Here is a 21,381-nt window from a genome sequence, read left to right on the forward strand (position 1 = left end):
AGCAGCATGGTGGAATATGGTCCAAACCTTCTCCTCAAAGGGAGAGGAGGCCTTAACCCAGCAGTGGGCACTTTACAGGCTGCTAATGTAATGTGTATAAAACTATATTTGTAAAGATCGAACCCAAACATAAATTTAGAAAAATAAAATCACGTAAACTAGCTCATTAAGTAAGAATTCTTAAACACTAAAACTCAAAACTATGATCTTAAAGCGCTATTCAAAACAACTTTATACAGTTTGGCACTTTATAGAAGCGCTAAAATTGCCTTTAGCAATAGAAATATGATTTTTAATGCAATTAAAATACTGCGTTAAACTCGGCAGTCAGTGTGACTAAGTTCATTAAACAGAACCTTTTAGCGGCGTGAGGCGTTAATTACTAACGCACTTTGTGAAAGTTATTTCAATTAGCGTTTGTTTTAAATGTAACACCGGTTCATTCAACACTCTCCGTTTTCATTGATACGAGGTGTTCATGTCGAGGAGAAATCCTAGTTTTAATGGCGCTTTGTGCTCTCAAAGGTCTACGATTTCCTTAGGGGAATTACGAGGCCTAAGGCGTTTATCATACTTGATTGCGTTTAAAATGTACAAAATATACCCGTATGTTTTCTATGTTTATGTTGTATATGTATGTTTGTACCTGAGAAAGTGAGACGAGTGACCATATCTAATTAAAAAAAACTACCGTTCTACATCATACATTATAAGCTCTTACTAGCTATTCAAAAAATCGTTCTTTAAAACATATTGTTGTATGTTTCTATGAAACAAATTATGTTTTTTTTTATCTTACCTAAATAGTACTTCTGGTTTGTAGGCTATTAGCGGCGGACGGTTCATTGACTTCTTGTAGCAAAGGAATACATCACTTCCCATTAAACCTGCCATTTAAAACAACTTTACAATACTTACCACAGATTATACAGGGTTATTTATAATTCGACGTATTTCCGTTAGGAGGTGATAGGAGTGACTATTTGCGATAATTTTAACCCCCATATGCATGATGCAAAAGTGAACCATTTTTGAGGAAATTACAATCATTTATATATTTTGTAAAAAAATTAAGCATCGAAGACATTGCTCTCATCGGATATCAAGCCCAATGTCCTTTTTTCATCCATAGTATTGGGATTCAATCACGCATTAATTGTAACTCACAATAATAAATAATTCATCTGGCTAAAAGGCAAGGGATTGTTATATCTATTAGGTGTAATTGTGACATCTTGAATAAATTAAATTTAACCTACCTTTATTAAGATTCTTGGCTATCATACAAAAGGCATGAGGCGGCGTCTCCCCCCTGCTGGCCACTATGACACAAACATCGACGACGACGAGCGCGTTGCAAGGCGCAGTGGGATGAGCGCGTCTGTACGTTATGAATGTTTTCGCGGTAGAATTGTTTACATTGGCGAGTCGACCCCCGACGGATACCAGAACCATCTCAGCATCTGCCATCAGTCTCTCTCTCCCATCGTACATTACGCCTAAGAAAAATAAAAATATATAATTATTACAATGAATATTTCATCATCAGAAATCGATAAAACTAAGCTATCTAGGGTCTATGGCAATGTACACACGGGAGGTAGCTTAGCGGATGAGCACATGATATATATGAAATACTCCATGTTAAGATGATCATTTAAATTTACGCGTTTGTCTTAAAATACTTTTTTGAAGGCGTAACTTTGATAAATACTTTGAGTCCCTTTTCCAATGTGAAAATTTCCTGACCGGTTATCATATAGATGATTTCATTATTACTTTCCAACTGCATATAGCTTAATAGGTCTGGAATATGAGAAAATTTGGAGCAAGATGTTTACGCCCGAGGATTTTCACATTGATAATGACGAGATGTTTTACGTGTGCAGAAGAAATCAAAACGTTTATTTGGTTTTTTAAAAAAACGACGAAGTTAGTCACGACCAAATTTTTGAAAAATATTGGCAATAAAAAATTTTTAACTAAAAATATAAGCAAACTCATCTGAGGAATTATATCGAATAATCGTTAAAGATTCAATTCTATCGAAATCAATTTCATTTTATTTCACTTTGAAATATACTCGTCAAAATATTCTCATCCGATTTAATTACCACTAACATCTTCCTCCTGGTGTAATCAAAAATCAAAAGGTTACATATAGTACACGTGATTATTCACACGTAATTCAATGAAATTAATTTAAAAATAGGATCAAGTAAGATATTTAGCACAATAGGTATGAATTGTTTTTTTTATTGGAATATACTAGACAGGTTAATCAATAATAATTTATCGTTTCAAGAACCGAAATTAACTTTAGATCACTAGATCACTGCTGAATTTAAAATTACGGAATGAACGCTATAAATGAACCCCCAATGTTCATTTGGGGTTAATCAACTTCTCAATAAAAACGGTAAGGACTAAAATTAACCTTCAATAGTTATTGAGTTAAAAACTTGTCTGAACTTTCAATAAGGGATATTTCACGAATTAAACGCAATTCAATAATTATCAATTTTAATAAATAAATGAACATAAACCCTATTAAAGTTAGAACATTAAATTCTCAACGCTCATTTTTGCAATTTGAAATTATTACCCCAAATAAAATAATATCATCTGGTCTGTGCGTAAGAAAACATGCTTTTTTAAAAGTTATATAAGAAATATATTACATATAAAATTCATTGCTGTTAAATCTGTTGGAGATAAAAACGTCCGAAACTGTTGGGCCAATTAGCATGATAGTTGGTATATGTGTATTTTTTCATGACGATGCTTTATTTTATATGAATATTTATATTATCCATTTCTTTGTAAGTCGCCGATATGGCACTGAAGCACTTCAACTGCAATACCGTTCAACCGATCGCTGACAATAATTGGTACACATTCGGTCACAGACTACTTTATAAGACAGGTCGTAATGGGTATTATTTAAAAAACAAATTTAATCATGCAGTGCAATGCATACCGGACTTCAGCTAGCTGCAATCTTGTGCCGTTGATAAATAATAACAAGTCCAAAAAAAAATAATGAAAGAAAATATTACACTACATAAAATGTATACCTGAAAGGTCAATGATATGCATAATTTAAATCAATAAAAATTTGCACACATTTTATGATATTATCATGATTGCAGTCATCATATTAATGTTTCAAAATCACGTTGCGTTTCCAAGTTTGTAACGGCACATAGGATTTGCTACGCGAGAAAGCCAGTTAGAAATTACATTGTGACATATTTAATCCAAACAAATTGGACGGCACGGAAAACTGTGGCATCATTATATTATTTAAATAAAACTTCTATGTGTTTTACTCTTTCTATGTGTACCGTTTGGAAAGGTTTTTACGAATGGAACGGAACCAACAAAAATCAACATACAATACAAAATAAAACGAAACTTAAAAAGGACGCAAAAGTCAGTGGACAAACAGCCTTAATAAAAAATAATAACTAAAAAGGTTTCTCAGAGTGCATGCGCTTCACTTTTTGTTTTCAACAGTTTTAAGTGTATATTCGAATATTTATACCATACCTTATTATATATCAAAAAAATACGTAAAGTATTTGTATAAGTATATTGTATAAGTAATATAGTTTTCTTTTTTATTTTAAATAGGTGATTGTTTGTTGTTTTATAATTTTACCTTTCATTGATATAATAGAATCCTTATAGTATACTTCAGAGACGGTCTTAATGTCAAAACGTCTGCTTTGCGGTTAAGTGAAAAACGACATTAATCCCCACTAAGCTTTAACTAATAAAGCTTTGTCGAAAAAAATATTTTCGAGAGGTTTAATACTCTCAATGATTCTTTGAGAAAATGTATATATTGTTATATCTGTGCTCGAAATGCTCGAAGGTAATAAAAAATCATACCGAATGAGTCTATCAGAAAATGAATGTGATTTTGTAATGTAAATATATTTCTTAGCCTTAGCAAAGATTATTATATACAATAGAAACAGATATTGCATTAAGTGTGATTACAGAAATACTAATTATTTAGGAAATAGTTGTTCTTCAAATATAAAATTTAATCCCAAATTACACTATCATTACTTTTGTTATGGTTGCGTAGTCTTATTCATTATTATGTAATAACTTGCGTTTTGCAATGCTAATTCCGATCGCTTCTTCAAAAATACTAAGTATATAATTATATAATTATTAGTATTTTTTTTAGTATCTTCTTCAAAAAGCGACGGAAGTGACGGAACGGTTTATTTTATCATACACGAGATCTATATGTCTATTGTTTACATTTTAAAGTAGAACCTCGATTATCCGAAACAATTGGGACCGAGACTAGTTCGGATAATCGAGGTTCCACTGCAGTTGCATTTCTTTCCTTATTTTGCGACATACATATATAGTTATAATCCACGGAGCAGCATAATTAGCTATAATAAAAACAATGATCCGTGTTTTGTTTTTACTAAAAATAAATATTTTTTTACATTAAACCACCTCAGGCTGAAATATTTGCATTTAGATGATGCACAAATAAACCTTACAAGATATTGAGGCAATTTTGTAAATATTTTAATCGAGGTAGAGTATTACTTAATTTCATTTAACACTATCGAACATAATATATTGCAGTGTATTTTGGAACTCGTATTATGACGTTTACATAAAACGGTTAGAACTAATTCGAAAACGATTCTTATCTGACTTAGCTCACATTTGTAATCTACATAAGGAATTCCCTAGCTATGCTGATAAACTTCGTTAGTTTAAAATGATTTAATTGGTGCGGCGTCTATATATACTAGACAATCTGTGCGCCTGACCTTCTAGGACTTATTGTTTTATCTGCTCCTTTGAGATTCACTAGGAGTTTCAAGTTCAGATTATTTAATACTGATTTTAATTGTGTTACATAAATTTCCTTATGAATCTTTTAAATATTTTCTTGTTGTTTATTTCTGATTCATAATGTGTGAAGTATAAACATATTCCATATATTACAGTAGGATACCTGGCCTGCAAATTGGGCGCCTGTTTAAAATAAGTGGTAATCTCTCGTTATAGAAACAGACACTGTAAGAATTGTAAAGCGTTGCACGCCATTGCATGCACCGCCCGTATGCTGCCAATTCATGCACCCAAGCATGTATATCTTGTATATATAACAACACTTCAATTACTTCTTCATTTGTTTAATTGCTTGATATTAGACAGGATAATAGCTGTTAATGTAGTAAATAATGGAACAAAGGCGGACTCATCCCAAAGAGAGATATTTTCTAAGAAAAGAACTTCATATTACCTATATCCACAAGGGGCGGCCTGTCTCGACCCCTCCTCAAACATAGGAAGCATTCCGGTGATCGCATAGAGCCATGGTTCAGATCTGCAGGTAGCCCCGTCGGAGTCAGTTCTAACATCTCATACCCATTTGGCACCGTTTCTCCTAGATCTGGGAATATAACGCCTGCAACAAAACATGCTAATGAGTAATTTGTTTTGAACACAAAGCTTTATATATATTTTTAAATAATCTTCATTTAAACAATTTGTTACTTATGTATATTATTTGTAGTCTTTATAATTTTATTTTGTATTGCTAAACAGTGTGATAAATCCATCATCGAAGTGGGTGAAATTGGGATGAAAGTTTATAAAAAAAAATTATTATTTTTTAAGTTAGAAAAATGGAAATCGGTGTTTAAGTTTATTTTTATAAGTAAAATACCAACGGTACAACGTTTTGCGATGAATATCCCATCGGGTACGTAAAGTAAAAACAATCGTTAAGTTTGATAGAAAAAAATACTACGTGTTATAGGGATATTATATTCTAAATAAAAAGAGAATATAAAATTGACATGCGGGTGCAATATTGGTCGCTGGAAATATACCTTGAATAAATAATGCATTCTACATTAAGCGTTCCGAGCCTCTAGGTTTAGTTAATGCTGGTTACACATTGGACTGTATTTAATACTATACGTCTGAGGCAGAAAGCATAGTGTATACACACCTTAATCATTTCACCCATATTACGTATATTTTATACGTGTAATCAACGACGTTGACTACAAAAAAAAAAAACAACGCAAGAGGTACACAGCACACTCTCGTCCCGTCTTGAGTTGTTTGGGCACGTACAAATAATTTGATACTCTCTCTTCAGCGCTCTCTTATTCATGGCGCTTGGTAATTATTGTATTACAATGTCTAATATTTATTTATAATTTCATTTTATGCATAACGATATAACGTAACGTAAATGATATAGCGGCGCTAAGCGCTTTCTATCTGAGGAATTATTCTCTCTAATTCCTGCGTCCCCTTGGCTTCGCAAGTCTACGCGTGCTGGCTCTCGGTATCACCGCCTAACTGTGACAACAATACCATCACGCACGAAGGAATTAGGAACACTTTTCTTTGACGTATCGCTAAAAAATTTAATTCTCTACCAGCAATTAGTGTTCCCTTCCTCTTATAACCTCGGTTCTTTCAAACGAGGCGTGACCATGGCGAGGGCGGCTAGGACAGTACATTCTTTCTGACTATACAGGCCGTCTTCACGTTTGGACTCCATAACCACTTACCATCAGGTGGAGTCGTATATATAACAATAAAAAAAAATCTGGTCAAACGTCAATTGTTCGTTTCTATACTCACTAATTTTATTTAAACGCTAAACTTCATAGCTTTTTTGAGCATTATAGTAAATAAGATATAAGTTTATATAGAGTGCAATATTATTATAAAATAAACATCAACATGAAATCGACCACAAGTCGTTAACTGGCTTTCCTGTTACTTTAAGTTATCAAAGATTCAAGGCCCATCAAAGATAATAAATATGAATCAGAGAGGGTCAATCAATAGCGACCTTTGTTGAACTTTATCACTGGAACTGACTGATATACAATTGTCAATGTTCTATTTAACAATCTTGCATATCATCGTTCGCTTACCCCACAGACGTAGAGTAAAAATAATATATACCTAATTATACCCGTAGCTTGCCCTTATTTGAAATGCCATTTGCCATTTGCCCTTTTATTTGGGGTCGACGCATTGTGTAAATTACATGAAACAGAAAAGATTTGACAAAATTTTACGACCGACTTTTGCCGCACGTCGACCCTCCTTTTCAAAGCCAATGGTTTGATTCCCCGCCAGCAAGATACTTTGGTGGCTCTACTTTACTCTGTTAAAAACTATACCTCTGTTATATTATACTATTATATATATAATCTGTATTAATTTATACTATTTATTTGAACAGACTAATAACAGAATCTGCCCAACGGATTTTAAACAAGCAGTAACATAATATATCACAGGTAAAACTCCAAAAATGGGTAGTCAATTATTTAATTCGTCTATTTCCATCATTGTTATTATTATGCTTTAAAAATTGGTATGTGATAATGTTCCATACGACTTGAAAATTCTTTTAGAATGTAATTTTGTTGAAATTATAATGCTGTTACATGTATTACGTAACATTGTTGATAGGATTATTAAATAGAAATAGAAAACGAGCTAGGTGACCAACTTATCGCGTTAGAATACATTTACATTCTGATATTGTATTGAAAATAGATGATTCAAAAGCATAAATTATTTTTTTGTTGGTGTTTAAATTGCAGGTCATATATTAAAAATATAAATATATTCTTCGAAAATTAATATTGTTATGTTTTTTGGTAAAAACTATAGTCCTGCGTGTATTAATATTAAATGATGAATAAAATTTAAACTTCTTTGAAAGTTATTATAATTTGAACTTTTGCCTCTCATTTTGTATGTCTCCAGAAACTCAGATATCGAAGTTCTGAACAATAGCTCGACTCGAACATAATTATAAAATTTGCATCAAAGTTGAAAAAGAAAAAAAAACTTTTGAATTGTACAGAGCTACAATTATGGCCAGATTTTTTTAAAAATCATAATAACCTAAAAATCGTAACTTACATAGTATATTTCTCTACTAGCTGTTAACCGCGGCTTTGCTCGCGTAGAATATGAATATATTTGCAAAATTAACTTAAAATATTACGTTAATGTAAGACCTCTTTGTATACAACATTGGTGTGTATTTCAGCTCTTAGGGTAGAATATTCAGAAACGCTTAAATGCGAATCAACTCATTTTTAATCAGTAGCCCAAAAGTAAAGTTTCCTGCATTTAACTTCAAAAATGACGGACTTCCAGACTATCCTATATACGAAATGTCTGCCCAATTTCTCTCCTTAGGCGTAAAATATCCAAAAACGGTTAAATGCGAATCAATTAATCGGTAGTCCAAAAATAAATTTTCATGCTTCTAACTTTAAAAATGACGGACTTCCAGATTAACCTTTTTCCAAAAGTAACCCTACTTTTTCCCTTTAGGCGTAAAATATCAAGAAACACTTAAATACGTATCTACTCATTTTTGATCAGTATCCCGAAAAAAAAGTTTCATGTTTTTCACTTATAAATGACTGACACCCATAAAAACTTTCATCCCTTATTTCACCCCCTCAGAGTTAGAATATTAAGAAACGCTTAAATACGTATTTATTTATTTTTAACACGAAAATAAATTTTCATGCTTCTTACTTAAAAAATGACGGACTTCCAGACTAATCTATATAAGAAATGTCAACCCCTATTAAACTCCTTAGACGTAGAAAATCTAGAAACACTTAAATAGGTATTTAATAATTTTTAATCAGTATCCCAAAAAAAGGTTTCATATTTTTAGCTTAAAAAATGACGACTTCCATAAAAACTTTCAACCCTTATTTCACCCCCTTAGTGGTAGAATATCAAAAAACACTTAAATACGTATTTACTCATTTTTAATCAGTATTCCAATAATAAAGTTTCATGATTTTAACTCATAAATGACGGACTTCTATACAAACTTTCAACCCTTATTTCACCCCCGTATGGGGACAATATGCAGTAACACTTAAATAAGTATCTACTCCTTTTTAATCAGTATCCCAAAAATAAAGTTTCATGTTTCGAACTTAAAAAATACGGATTTCCATACAAACGTTCAACCTCTATTTCACCCCTTTAAGGGTAGAATATCCAAAATTCGCTTCTTAGTGGGTGTCATATGTTAGTTTATAAGTGTACAGCCTAAAGTATAAGTTTTATGCTTGTAGTTCTAAAAATGATACTTTCAACAACTTACAACCTTTCATCCCCCTTTTCAACCCTTTACAGCACTTTTTCCAAATACAAAAGCCTATGTCCTTTCTCAGGCTCTAGACTATTTGTGTACCAAATTTCATTAAAATCGGTCCAGTAGTTTTGGCGTGAAAGCGAGATAGACAGACAGACAGACAGAGTTACTTTCGCATTTATAAAATTAGTATAGTATGGATGTTATCCTAACTTTATATCTATATTTTATTACCGACCAAATTAATCCAACTGTTGTTGTGGGACTAAATATAATCACATAAACATAACACAGTTTGAAAAGATCCTAACATTACAGTATATGTAACAGATAATATAAATAACTACCTAAATATGATATTCGAGACTCATAAAGCGAGCTACAAGACTAACGGAGGTTGTTCGATAAAAAAATCTATTTAGTGTACTGGTAGGCATTGCTACAATAAGCACTATCATTAAAATGAAAGTTTTCGATACCTTATAATAATTTAGTATTACCTTTAAAATCATTATAAATGACTAGCTACCCGGGTAGAATAAGCGTAACGAAAATTCTTGCTTTTTTGCGTCAGGAACCTCCATGGGCAAACACAGAACCCAACAAATTTGATCACATTTGGATGAATGGTATACGATTCACGCATAGAGAACAAACATAAATATTCATTTATATTTATATGGATTATATTATACTGGAACGGGAGATTACTGTATAGGATCTGAGGTCGTTCACGTTGGTAAGTTCGATAGTGCGTAATGGCTCTAAAAGTCTAACCAGACAACTGTAAACTGGACTTGCAACTTTTTTTTTATCTTTTTAAGTCTGGTTCATCTGTCGCGCGAATCAAGGTCCCCTTGCGTCCTAGACTTCTGCTTCATAAGGTAATGTATGCCGATGTATAGACTGGTCTCGAAGGTATAACCTTATGTAAACTTTAATAATTCTGCACATCAATCTAGACGTTATTTATTAATATGTAACCTTTCCAAATTTTAATCGATAGCCTAATAATTACTAAATTAATGAAAAATAATATAGTATTCATCTTATCATACCTATAATAATGCAGTAGAGAATGATGTGTTTACAATAAAGAAAAAAATATAAGATAATTCAAACACTCAGTCAATATAAAGTCGATGCCACTCGACATCGTTTCGATAAATCTCGCACTGTATACATTATTTTTATGAGCTGTAAAGATATTCTTTAGGAATAAACTCAAAACCCGACGCAGAACTCGATCGATGACAGGAAGTGATAAGTGACATTGACTACTATACAGTAATTATAACATTTAAAGGATCGTTGAATCAGAATATTAAATATATACACATTTAGAGTGAGATACGAAGTGAGTTCTCACTTATTCCGAGTTCCCCTTATAGAATACTACTGCAGCGCGAAGTAATTTAGTTTAAATTTTAAATTGAATTAAAAACTCTCATACCATATAACATTAAGTCGTTATTAGAAAAATAGGAATTAAATATGTTTATTATATTCACTAAAATAATAAACAGTAACTTAAAGCGTGACGCAAAAACATTTCGTTCGTTTTACAAGACCTTCACCTTCACCCACTAAAATGGTCGTGTTTTTTTTAATATTCGTTTAAGTATTCAGATATAAATTTACGCTAAACTTTTTACTTTTTTAGTATATATTTTAATGTATTTAATTTAATTTTATGAAGTCTACACACATTGAGAGATGCTCAATATATTATTATATATTTCCTACTTCAAAAGAATCAATAATTTACCAACTAGCTATAAATATAAATATTATAAAAATGCAATATACGTTATCTAATAAATGTAACGTTCATTACTAAAATTGTATTATTAAAACTGCAATGCTATATTTACTAATTAACTTTTCAACATTATATCATTGAAATAGAGAGCTTCGTTTTAGATATAATCCATAGTATTTTTTTTATATAAAAATAAAGTTATATATAATAGTCTTTTGAATTTATATTTTATAATTGATCATAAATCACCAGACAATATACGGTAACGAAACCTGACAAATTAACAAACTCGATCATACGACTAGAAGAAGAAAAAATATTTACATATAAATAGAATATAATTAAAAAATTAAGGGGCGAGTAAATGTAGAATCTAAAATAGTATTATAATTATCTAAATAACTTTGTCTGTCAGTTGGTCTGTTTGTCTTTCCGTCAGTTACTCTTTCCCAGACCAAACCAAACTACTGATCCAAATTTTATGAAATTTGGTAAGCCAGCTTGAGCCCCAAGAAAGGAAATAGGCTATTTTATGCCCCACAGCTGACGACCAATCCCTAAAATGCAGGCGAGAACTAGTATGTAATATTATGAAAACGAAACAACTAGAGAACATAACTTAAGAACATATCGGTTAAGACGTCAATCATTGTATTTTATAGACTCGCTTATGTGTCGGACTATTTGTTAGTTTGTGTTTTGATTTTTTATATTCAATTTTAGACTAACTTCCCAAAACTAGATTTTTGACATCCAGCTAACTTATTATCTCGCTTTCATGTCTATCCGTGTGTTCTTTTGTGTTATGTTTCTTTAATAGACAATCTCGCACCCACCGACAGCCAAGAAATTACACTGCTTGGTATTATTTTTCGTATGCGGTCCAACGTTTTTCATAATCAGTATATTGTAAATTACATAATTACAATTTTTCAGGGCAATCTAAATTTATAAAAAAATATATTTATTTATTTAAAAAAAATAGTATCTAAAAATTATGTAGGTCATATGTATCAGTCTGTACATGGCACAATTATAGGACTGAATGAAAATGTTGTTAATTTAAAGAGATCAATCATTTTCTAACGATTATGGGGATTTATGACATGTTGACTAATCGAATTTTCGAACGATAACAATCTTATCAATTACCGTGAAATTTTATGTCTATATGATAAAAATACGAGTAAGTGTGCCGCGCGGATAGGTTCCAGTTATACTATACAGTAAACGTTACAAGAAATAATACTATTGGTGATGTAATTATTAGTACCAAAAGTTCGTATGTAAATTTTTTTATCCTATTTAAAACTACAGAAAGTCTATACGTATGTTTATACGTAATTTTTATTCTTATTATATACAATTAATACAAGTTACGAGGTACAATTAGTTAGAAAAAAATATAAATTTTTATTCTCTGCTATAACATTTAAATGATTTTACATACGAGGTTTTGTACTCCACATAACAAAAAAAGATAATTCCTTATCTATACTAATATTATAAAGGGATAAAATGTCTTTGTTTGAATGTAGGAGAGTAAACTCCGGAACTAATGATCCATTCTAAAAAAATACTGGTAGAAATCTTCATCATCCCTGAGTACTACAGGGGTAGTTCACTAGTAGATTATAATTAGTGAAAAAGTGTAACTATGGGTTTTCTTGGCAGTCGTTTTTTGTAAAACATACATTCCTAAACAGTAAGAATATTAATACTATCTTGTAAAATATTGATTTTAAAATGTGTGTACGATTGAACTTGAACAAAGTATATTTTAATTTAGATTTTATGTTCCATCATGATATTCAATTTGGTAAAATATCTAATTATAGGTTCTAAACTATTGTTACTACTGTTAAGTTAAGGCCATATTTATTTCTTCTTTTTGGATTTTTGTCCTATTAACAATATCTATAAAAAGATATTGAATAAGGAAAAAAAGCTTTGGCAACAAATTACGAATATTTAAGAACATTTTTATTGGTATGTTATAATATAGTAACTCAATTTTATAAAATGACAGTTACAAAATAAAATAAATAATAATTATTATCCAATACATCACTTCCATGGTAGTTTCACCTTAATCAGATGAAAATTGCATGAATGCATAGATTATTAACAAGAAAAAGTATTATTATTTATTGCAATCAATGTATCTAAAACAAATTGAATGTGGTCAGCTTCCAGTGATCACGTAACAATGAATATGAAACATAGATTGTGGTCAAGCATCATATTACCATTGCCATTAGTAAATGATATAACTAATTTTTTTTTAGCATCACATATTTTATATATGTCAACATTACCAGTTATAGAGCCCAGTACAAATCACAACTTTCAAACTCTTTGATGAACTGGCAGAATTAAGTAATTAAAAAATAATAAATGATTATTTTCTATTTGCATTTCAATGTACACATTTGTAGTATTAATTTAAGGATCCATACATCTAATTATTTTAAAATAATTCACCGTTAATTACTATACCTATTAACACTGTATATATATATTATGATATAAATATTTATATTAGAGTAATTTTCTGTTAAAAAGTTGAATTACCATAAAACATTATGATGGTAGTTAAATGTACTATACAACCTTAATCAATTATTATGCACAACAATGTGATGGCTCGAACAGAATAACTAAACAGTCTAGGTCCACAATCAAACATCCAATTGTGACCTCGTAAATAAATTATGCACATGTACCATCGGGCTAATTAGTTCCTTCCTTATTTATTATAGTAATCTCTTTTTATTTTTTCTATTTAGTTTTTTTTTTTATTTAACTTTGTTGATTGCTTTTTAGGTTTTATAGTAAAAAATATTTCTTACCAAAATACATAATACACAATATCTTACCTATGTCAGTAATTGGAGGCTTTGTACTGTATCCCTTTAGATGACCAGAGTCAGAATCATCTAGTACTTCTGGTTGCTCAGGCAATCCAGCCACTACAAAATAATCAGCTACTCTTCGTTCGTCCATTGCAAATAATATTACTCTTGCAAATCTACAAAATAAAACCAAATATTATTCAATATATTTTTTTATGATTAATTTAACCTTTTAGTATTACTTTTACAATATTAAATAGAATATTTTAAATCAATTTCTACCATAAAACTTATAATTATTTTAAAACACCATAATAGCAAGAACAAATGTATATTTTTTTTTACAAAATAAACAAGAAATTAATGAAAAACATGAAACCCTTAAAGTCAACTTACAAATTACTGGTACAGATAACGAATTATATTACCAACAAAATGAGCATAATCACTGTTACATTTGTTACTCCACTTCGGCTAAGCAAATTTCAATATCAAAACTGAAAGCAAAATAGTCATTTTGTTGCTTTGAACGTTTTAAATACAACTTAAATCTTATGCAAGTTACGTACTTCACATCCACAATCACAAATCACATTATTTATCCACAGATTATAAATTATAATTCAGAAATGTCACCTGCCAAAACAAAATACAGCTTATAAAATTTAGTAACCAAAATGTAGAATGACTAAAACAGGTTGAAATATTGTGGATTGAAAACAAAGTAGCCAAAAATAAAAAATGAAGAATCAGAAAGTATTGCTGTAATGTATTATTTGAGGCTTAATACATAATTCTCTAATGATTTTACAAGGTTTGTGTTTTGCATAATTATTTTTTAATAATGTACGTCTATATACTTTATCATCATCTTTCCAAGAACAGCCATGAAGACTTAGCGCTGGACAAACTATTTAAATTTAAAAATAATTTGATGAATAATTATAATAATATACTTAATAACTATACATACTTATACATGACGCAAGTGTAGTTTGTAATATTAATGCTCAGATTTTAAATGTTTAGCTATAAGGGATTTTTTTGATACTTCGTTAAGAAAATCCCTCATACTGTTAGTGGGGTATAAGGTAACCTTTCTTTTCGTTACAAAATATAATTTAACAACATATGAGGGTGGGTATATTACTAACGTTATACTCTTGGAATATGGCAACTTCATAATTGTATTAGGTTGTATTAAGGGCAATTTACATTTTTCCAATTTCTCGTGTAATAGTCTCTCGACTAATGCTGGATTTTCATCAATAACAAATGGGACAAGTTGGTCAAAAATGTTAATTAAAATTAATAGACTACTGACTATTCAAGCTAAGGAATAATTATCAGTCATTCGGCAATCGCAATCATAACTAGATATATGCCTTCCCCATTGCTCGCCAGAGCTCTCGGTCCCGGTGCTTTTCGCATCCAGTCCAGTCCCGCTACTTTTTTCGGGTCATTAGTCTAAAAAGCGCCTTACGCTGCTTTGCCGATTAGCGGTCTCCACTCTCGTCTGCGCTAACAGTAATCGTAATACGTTTTCAGCCTACTGCTATTTCAGTCGGCTGTATGACTGTATGTAAGCATGCAAGCTATGCTAAGCTCCTCATTTATAGTTCCTAATAGGAAGACTATATATAACCATATAAGTCTATAATAATAACTAACTGATATACACAATGCTCCGCTAGTATAGTTTGGTTGTTTCCATTTTTATTGTGTCTTACGGCAATATTACTTTGGGGTAATGCTGCAATTATTGAATCTGTTAATTACCCCAAAGTAATATGACAAAAAACATAATAATGTTCATTTTACAAAAGATAACTTTCTGATCTATTAATAAACATGGAGCTCAATACTCCCTTCATGTTTTTTCAACAAAGTAGGAATACTTACAACAGCGTATTTCCAACAATGTTATCTACCTACATTCACAATAACATTGATAATTAATTTTAATAGGATCAATGATAATGATTATATTATAAACATGAGAAGTAAGCTTATGACGCTAAGTTTTCGACACCACAAAGTCAATAAATTCACCCGGGGCAAGGTTTTCGTTTTTATAATAATAGCACGCTGAGAACTCTTTCCCCATTAATGTCCACGTTTCGGACATATGTTCTCGTGTTTTGCTGGTGATCTCGCCCCCCACTTACTCATCGCTAGTGCGTACATGAGCTCTGCCCCGCGCTGTCGTCCTCTTCCCCTGAAGGTCTTTTGATGAAGGATATGCGAGTACCCCACCTCAAGCATCAACGCGGGCCTGGGATGAAGCCTTTTCTTTTAAACTGCGAGCGCCGGGATTCGTCTCTTCCGAGCGGGTACGGCCTTTTCCTTTCCTGTTTTGCTTTTTCTTTTTGAACCTTGAAGATGTTCCCGTTGCTTCAACTATTCGAGTGCATTCGGAGGTGTTCAGCGTTCTGACGAAGATCTGCTGATACTCTCACGTATCTATCGCGTACGTAATGTTCAAGAGCGGTAAGCGAGCAAGAACTGTTGCTGACTCGAAGGTACCGTGCAATATCTGCACACTATGTGAATGGCCACTGTCTGATGCCAACTCAGGATCTTAGTTCTGAAGCGGAGCAACGATCGCACAACACCGACGTTGAGATGGCGAACTTTGTGATAAGCAGCAGATTAAGCATTAATGACATGCTTTTTGAAGCCTGGGGTTTCAAAAAGCATGTCATTAATGCCAACGTGCGAATCGGGCAGGTTGTTGCTATAATATTATTTCTATAGTAAGTTAACGTGACCTGTTTTAAATTACAATAAGAACTTTATTCTGTAAATAATAATAATTATTATAAGTTTTTCGAAATACATTTGTGATAATTAAAGGATTGAGTATATTAAAAATAAGTCTACCATATTTAAAATTATGACTTGGTGAGTTTTGGATAAATAAAATGTACATAGTGTATCTTATTTTTTATTTACACATCAATAACAATATCTTTTAGTGCCTTTGATGATGGTAATAAATTATCATTTATTTCCAAAGTGTCTAAATGTGTAGAAACTTGAGCACCCGAAAATAGCAGTCCTATTGCACCTTCTAATTCACTAACTCTTTTGCAAACATCAATTTCTTCTTTTATGTCTTCTTGCAATGATGTGTAAAGGCACAAGTTTTGCTCAGAGAACAATTTTATTTTATCTTCAAAAACATCAATAAAAACATTTGCTGCATCTATAATAATCCTTGTAAACCTTGTTTCACCAAGGTTTCTCCTTAAGAATTTTAATAGCATGCCTATATCTTTTTCAAGCAATCCACTTATAGCTATGTGCAAAACTTTCCTTCTAAGCATTTCTTGTATTAAAGCAATTGTTTTCTCTGGAAATTTAACTGCTACATATGGTTTAAGTACAGCTGACAGAGCTTTGGTAAAATCCATTTTCCTTAAAAACTTTTCAAAATCTGGTCCTTTAATAGGTTTCTGTTTAGTTACTACCATATCCACTGTTGCTGTTTCAACATGATCTGGTGCAAATTTAAATAAGCCTTTTTTCTCTTCTGATAGAGAAGCTGGCTGTACTCTTTTTCTTATAGAAATGACTCCATCAATCATACCAACTGCTAAAACATCATCATTTTCTGATATAGACATGCTAAGCACTGCATTAGGGAAATCAATATTATGTACTACTTTAAATGTTGTTAAATCATATATCTTTACATGTCTATCTAGAGATGCAGACATAAGTCTGCTATTGTTACTGGCTAATTTTAATGTTGTTATAGTCTTGTGGTGTTGAGAAATATTTGCCAATAATTTTCCACCATTGAATATGTCCCATACCTTAATGTCAGTACCTCCTGCACTAATAAATATTCCTCCAGATGGAAGAAATAGGGTTGACTCAACTGGGCAGCCGTGGTTAACAGTTAAAATTGTTTCATTGGATCTACAATCATATAGCTTTACAGTATGATCATAGCTACCAGATAGGATTATATCAGGTGAAATTGGACTTGGGGCACCAGTTCTAATATAATCTGTATGTTCAGAAAAGCTCGCTATCTTCTCTTCAGTAGCAATGTCCCACATGCAAACGGATTTGTCATCAGAGAAACTAAGAACTTTAACTTGATCTCTTGAGAAAAATGTTCTATGTACCTAAAATTTATACCAAAAAATTTTAGTATGAACAAATGGATTTGAAATTTTATGCTACTAATGATATTTTAATCAACTTACAGGTCCAGTATGGCCATTAAATACTCTTAGAACATTCTTAGACTGTACATCGAATAACTTCACAGCTGATTCTTCACTACCAGCAACTAGAAGTCTTCCATCCCTTCTAAAACTACCACCATAAGCGGCTTTTGCAAACTTGGAAATATTTTTAGTTACAACTTTAGTAATTGGATCATATATCTGTAAGAAGGTTATAATTTTCAAATAAAGATTATTATAACTACAGTTGAAAGATAAATAATAGAAGGAACTGTAAAGAACACATTACTATAATGTAATTAAATAGATTTATTAAATTTACCTGTATTCTAACGGAGCAGGTTGCTGCAAAGTAATATGGTTCCACTGGGCAAAAATCTATGTAATCTATAGCTCCAAATTCTTTTACTAAAACAGGCAACTGTAAAATAAATAAATGTGTATTATTCAGGGTAACATAAAAGTTATTTTCTATGATAAATTTATAAACAATTTGTTACCCCCAGTTTCTTCCAGTAGATTGCATCTTCTGTTAAAACTGATGCCGGCTTTTGGTATACAGCTTTGTTTATTCTTTTAAATGGATATGATATATGCGCCATTACGACATTTACTGTCTTAACAGGACCTTGACTTTTTATTAAAAAAACGAGAAAACTTCTTGGTGTACAAACTCAATCACATTGTTATTAAAATTTGACATTGACATGAGACATTTAGATCTTTGACATTCTTCGCACGTGGTTTTTACTTTTAATTTTTTATTTTAAAGGCAAAAGTATTTATCTGATATTCATATCATAGGTATCCTGTTTTGTCGATCTATTTCTCTAGATTTTAAGTTAACGATAAACAATTGCTTTAATTTTTATTAAGGTTACATAGAAACAACATCTGATTAAATAAATTATATGACAGTTAGTATCATTGTTTAAGAATACATACATATGTACATGTATTATAATACTGTCATCTTAACTAATATTAAAAATAATATACATTGTGAGTTTGTTCGTTTCTGGGGTATAAAAAAGTACGTAATGTACATAGCACCTTCCCATCCTCTGTAACATGCGGTCGAAGCGGTGGATGAAAACTATAAAATAAAGCTTAATAGACATAATATAGGCAAAAATTAGATAACAGATATAATATCATATATGCAATTCAAAAATTGTCATTGATTGTACCTAATGAAGGCTGATGATATTAAATTTTTTTTTATATCTGAATACAAAATCTTTTAAGTCTCATAATCATGCATTTTAAACTAAAGAATTTGTAGCCCTTGAGTAAGTTTGCTTCAGCAGCTGAATCGGATTTACAAGATATGCTCTACATAATGTTATTAACGGGTTTGCGGAAATTACTTATCACAAAAGGAAACGTTCCATTCACCATAGCACTATTAAGGGCACTAGTCTGATTACAATATTGAAACTTAATAAACACCATCAATAGCCGAGGCCGTAGTGTTTAATATTATCCATTTGGGTTTCAGTTATACGGCGAAATTTATCTTTTAACTTACAAGTCAACCACTTATATTTTTAATGGCATTTTTTTATAATAGTATCTGCAGCTAATATAATAAATATATACATAATTTTTAGGTACAATCAAATCTCCATAGACATGTTTTCCATGCTTATAGTGTGCTGACTTTTGACTGCCTGTATTATAATTGCTTATTAATTACTATTCTTTCTATTATTAATGCTAATAATTTTATTGCTATGATATCATAGCTTTTTGATGCATTTCCTGTGCCTGTTCCAAGAGAAATACTAGAAAAAAAGTAGTTGTCAAAAATGACATTTTAAAAAACTTGTGTTTTATGCTTATTTTGTAACTGCAGAATTGTTTTTAATCTTTTAGGTATATTTAAACTAGGTACAAAATGTTTAAATTACTTAGTAGACATGGACGTCGAAGCGGTATAGTCAGTTTATTTTGTGAGAAGAACATTGAGGTTAGAAGAGCAAGAGTATATTACTTCTATTCCTCAGCTAGTTCAGCGCGTTTCGCTTCTACCGGTAGTGATGTCGGTAAAACTACGCCATTGGTGGAATATATTCCAGAGCCACCACCGATACCTGATCCTTTAACTATCAGTGATGTTACAGAAGTAGTTCAGTCCGTGGCTGCTAACGGTGAACCAGCGTTTGCCAGTCTTGGTCTTGGAGGATGGGGCCCAGTAGGAATTGTTCAAAATTGCTTAGAATACCTACACATCTCACTCGATGTTCCTTGGTGGGGTGCTATCATGATTGGAACTATAGTTGTAAGAGTTATCATGTTCCCTCTCGTAATTCTAGCACAAAGAAATACTGCAGTTATGAATAACAATTTACCAGAAATTCAATTACTTCAAATGAAAATGACAGAGGCTAGGCAAACAGGAAATCAGTTAGAAGCAGCTCGTTATGGACAAGAAATGATGATTTTCATGAAAGAAAAAGGTTTAAATCCCTTAAAAAATCTCCTGGTTCCTCTGGCTCAAGCTCCACTCTTTATTTCATTTTTCATGGGGTTAAGAGGTATGGCAAATTGTCCAGTCGAAAGTATGATGCATGGTGGATTATGGTGGTTTACAGATCTTACTGTACCTGATCAATTCTTTATTTTACCTATTATAACAAGTGTGACAATGTGGGCAACCATTGAAGTTGGTGTAGACGGAGGACGTCTTGATTCCCAAAATATGCACATGATGAGGTATTTCCTTAGAGCAATTCCTATAGTTATGATACCTTTTACAATAAACTTTCCCGGGGCAATTTTAGTATATTGGTGCTCGACAAATTTCATTTCTCTATGTCAAGTATCTTTCTTGAAGATACCAGCAATAAGAGATTATTTCAAAATACCAAAACTTATCAAACACAGTCCCGAGAATTTGCCAATTAAGAAAAAGGGATTTGTAGCGGGAGCTAAGGACTCATGGACAAACATGAAGCTATCGAGGGACCTAGCTGACAGACAGAGAATCGATGAAATGATATTTACAAGAGCTGGTAAAGGGCCTTTGCAAAAAACTTATAAATACGATCCAACGAAAATCGAAGCCAAACAAAAATAATTATTAGACTTATTGTAACTTTAGTTTGTAGTTATGTAATAAATCTTGTTTTAATTATTTCTATGTTTCTATTATTTATTTGTATAACCTTAATTTTATAGGAATTCATATCTATACAAATAATTTGGCAAAATTGCTTAATAAAATTGTATTCATTAGATGGTATTAGTTGATCATTCATTGATAATAATTAACTAAGATTTTTTTCTCGTGCCTTTTTATGTTAATATGTATTCTTGTTATAGATTGATATATATTGATTGATTACATTTGATGACTTTCATTAATTCAAATAATCTTTGAATAATAATAAT

General features: G+C 31.3%; 3 protein-coding genes across 9 annotated transcripts in view; 1 reads left to right on the plus strand and 2 right to left on the minus strand.

Annotated features, from left to right (window-relative positions):
- Positions 1–14,421, minus strand: part of LOC113398511 (DENN domain-containing protein Crag) — a 29,941-nt gene extending 15,520 nt beyond the window's left edge. For 5 of the 7 annotated variants that reach the window (XM_026637275.2, XM_026637273.2, XM_026637274.2 and 2 more), the window contains exons 1-5: positions 14,180–14,397; positions 13,808–13,959; positions 5,294–5,458; positions 1,260–1,499; positions 800–887 (exon numbers count right to left, since the gene is read on the minus strand). In XM_026637275.2, coding sequence (XP_026493060.2) covers positions 800–887; positions 1,260–1,499; positions 5,294–5,458; positions 13,808–13,934 — 620 coding nt within the window. In that variant the 5' untranslated portion in view covers positions 13,935–13,959; positions 14,180–14,397. Of the gene's footprint in view, positions 1–799; positions 888–1,259; positions 1,500–5,293; positions 5,459–13,807; positions 13,960–14,179 lie in introns of all 7 variants that reach the window. The other 2 variants (XM_064216957.1, XM_026637271.2) reach the window with 2 other exon arrangements.
- Positions 14,422–16,717: 2,296 nt separating this feature from the next.
- Positions 16,718–18,716, minus strand: LOC113398605 (U3 small nucleolar RNA-associated protein 15 homolog). Its single transcript, XM_026637417.2, has 4 exons — positions 18,486–18,716; positions 18,308–18,406; positions 18,004–18,186; positions 16,718–17,922 (listed from the first exon to the last, which is right to left on the minus strand). Exons 1-4 carry the CDS (start codon positions 18,585–18,587, stop codon positions 16,735–16,737), a joined length of 1,572 nt encoding a protein of 523 aa, XP_026493202.2. The 5' UTR covers positions 18,588–18,716; the 3' UTR covers positions 16,718–16,734.
- A 1,066-nt stretch (positions 18,717–19,782) lies between these two features.
- On the plus strand, positions 19,783–21,125 carry LOC113398611 (mitochondrial inner membrane protein OXA1L). The gene has a single exon (XM_026637448.2). It carries the CDS (start codon positions 19,886–19,888, stop codon positions 21,065–21,067), a length of 1,182 nt encoding a protein of 393 aa, XP_026493233.1. The 5' UTR covers positions 19,783–19,885; the 3' UTR covers positions 21,068–21,125.
- The last annotated feature ends 256 nt before the right edge of the window (positions 21,126–21,381 follow it).

Source organism: Vanessa tameamea, chromosome 14 (genome assembly GCF_037043105.1).
Source record: "Vanessa tameamea isolate UH-Manoa-2023 chromosome 14, ilVanTame1 primary haplotype, whole genome shotgun sequence".
NCBI lineage: Eukaryota > Metazoa > Arthropoda > Insecta > Lepidoptera > Nymphalidae > Vanessa > Vanessa tameamea.

What these genes read in the sequence shown, in the direction of transcription:
- LOC113398605 (XM_026637417.2), bottom strand. Translation starts at nt 18,587, where the DNA reads ATGGCGCATATATCATATCCATTTAAAAGAATAAACAAAGCTGTATAC. An exon ending in TCTACTGGAAGAAACTGGGG is followed by an intron (nt 18,407 to 18,485) that starts GTAACAAATTGT and finishes TTTATTTTACAG; the next exon opens with TTGCCTGTTTTAGTAAAAGA. An exon ending in TTAATGGCCATACTGGACCT is followed by an intron (nt 17,923 to 18,003) that starts GTAAGTTGATTA and finishes TATAAATTTTAG; the next exon opens with GTACATAGAACATTTTTCTC.
- LOC113398611 (XM_026637448.2), top strand. Translation starts at nt 19,886, where the DNA reads ATGTTTAAATTACTTAGTAGACATGGACGTCGAAGCGGTATAGTCAGT.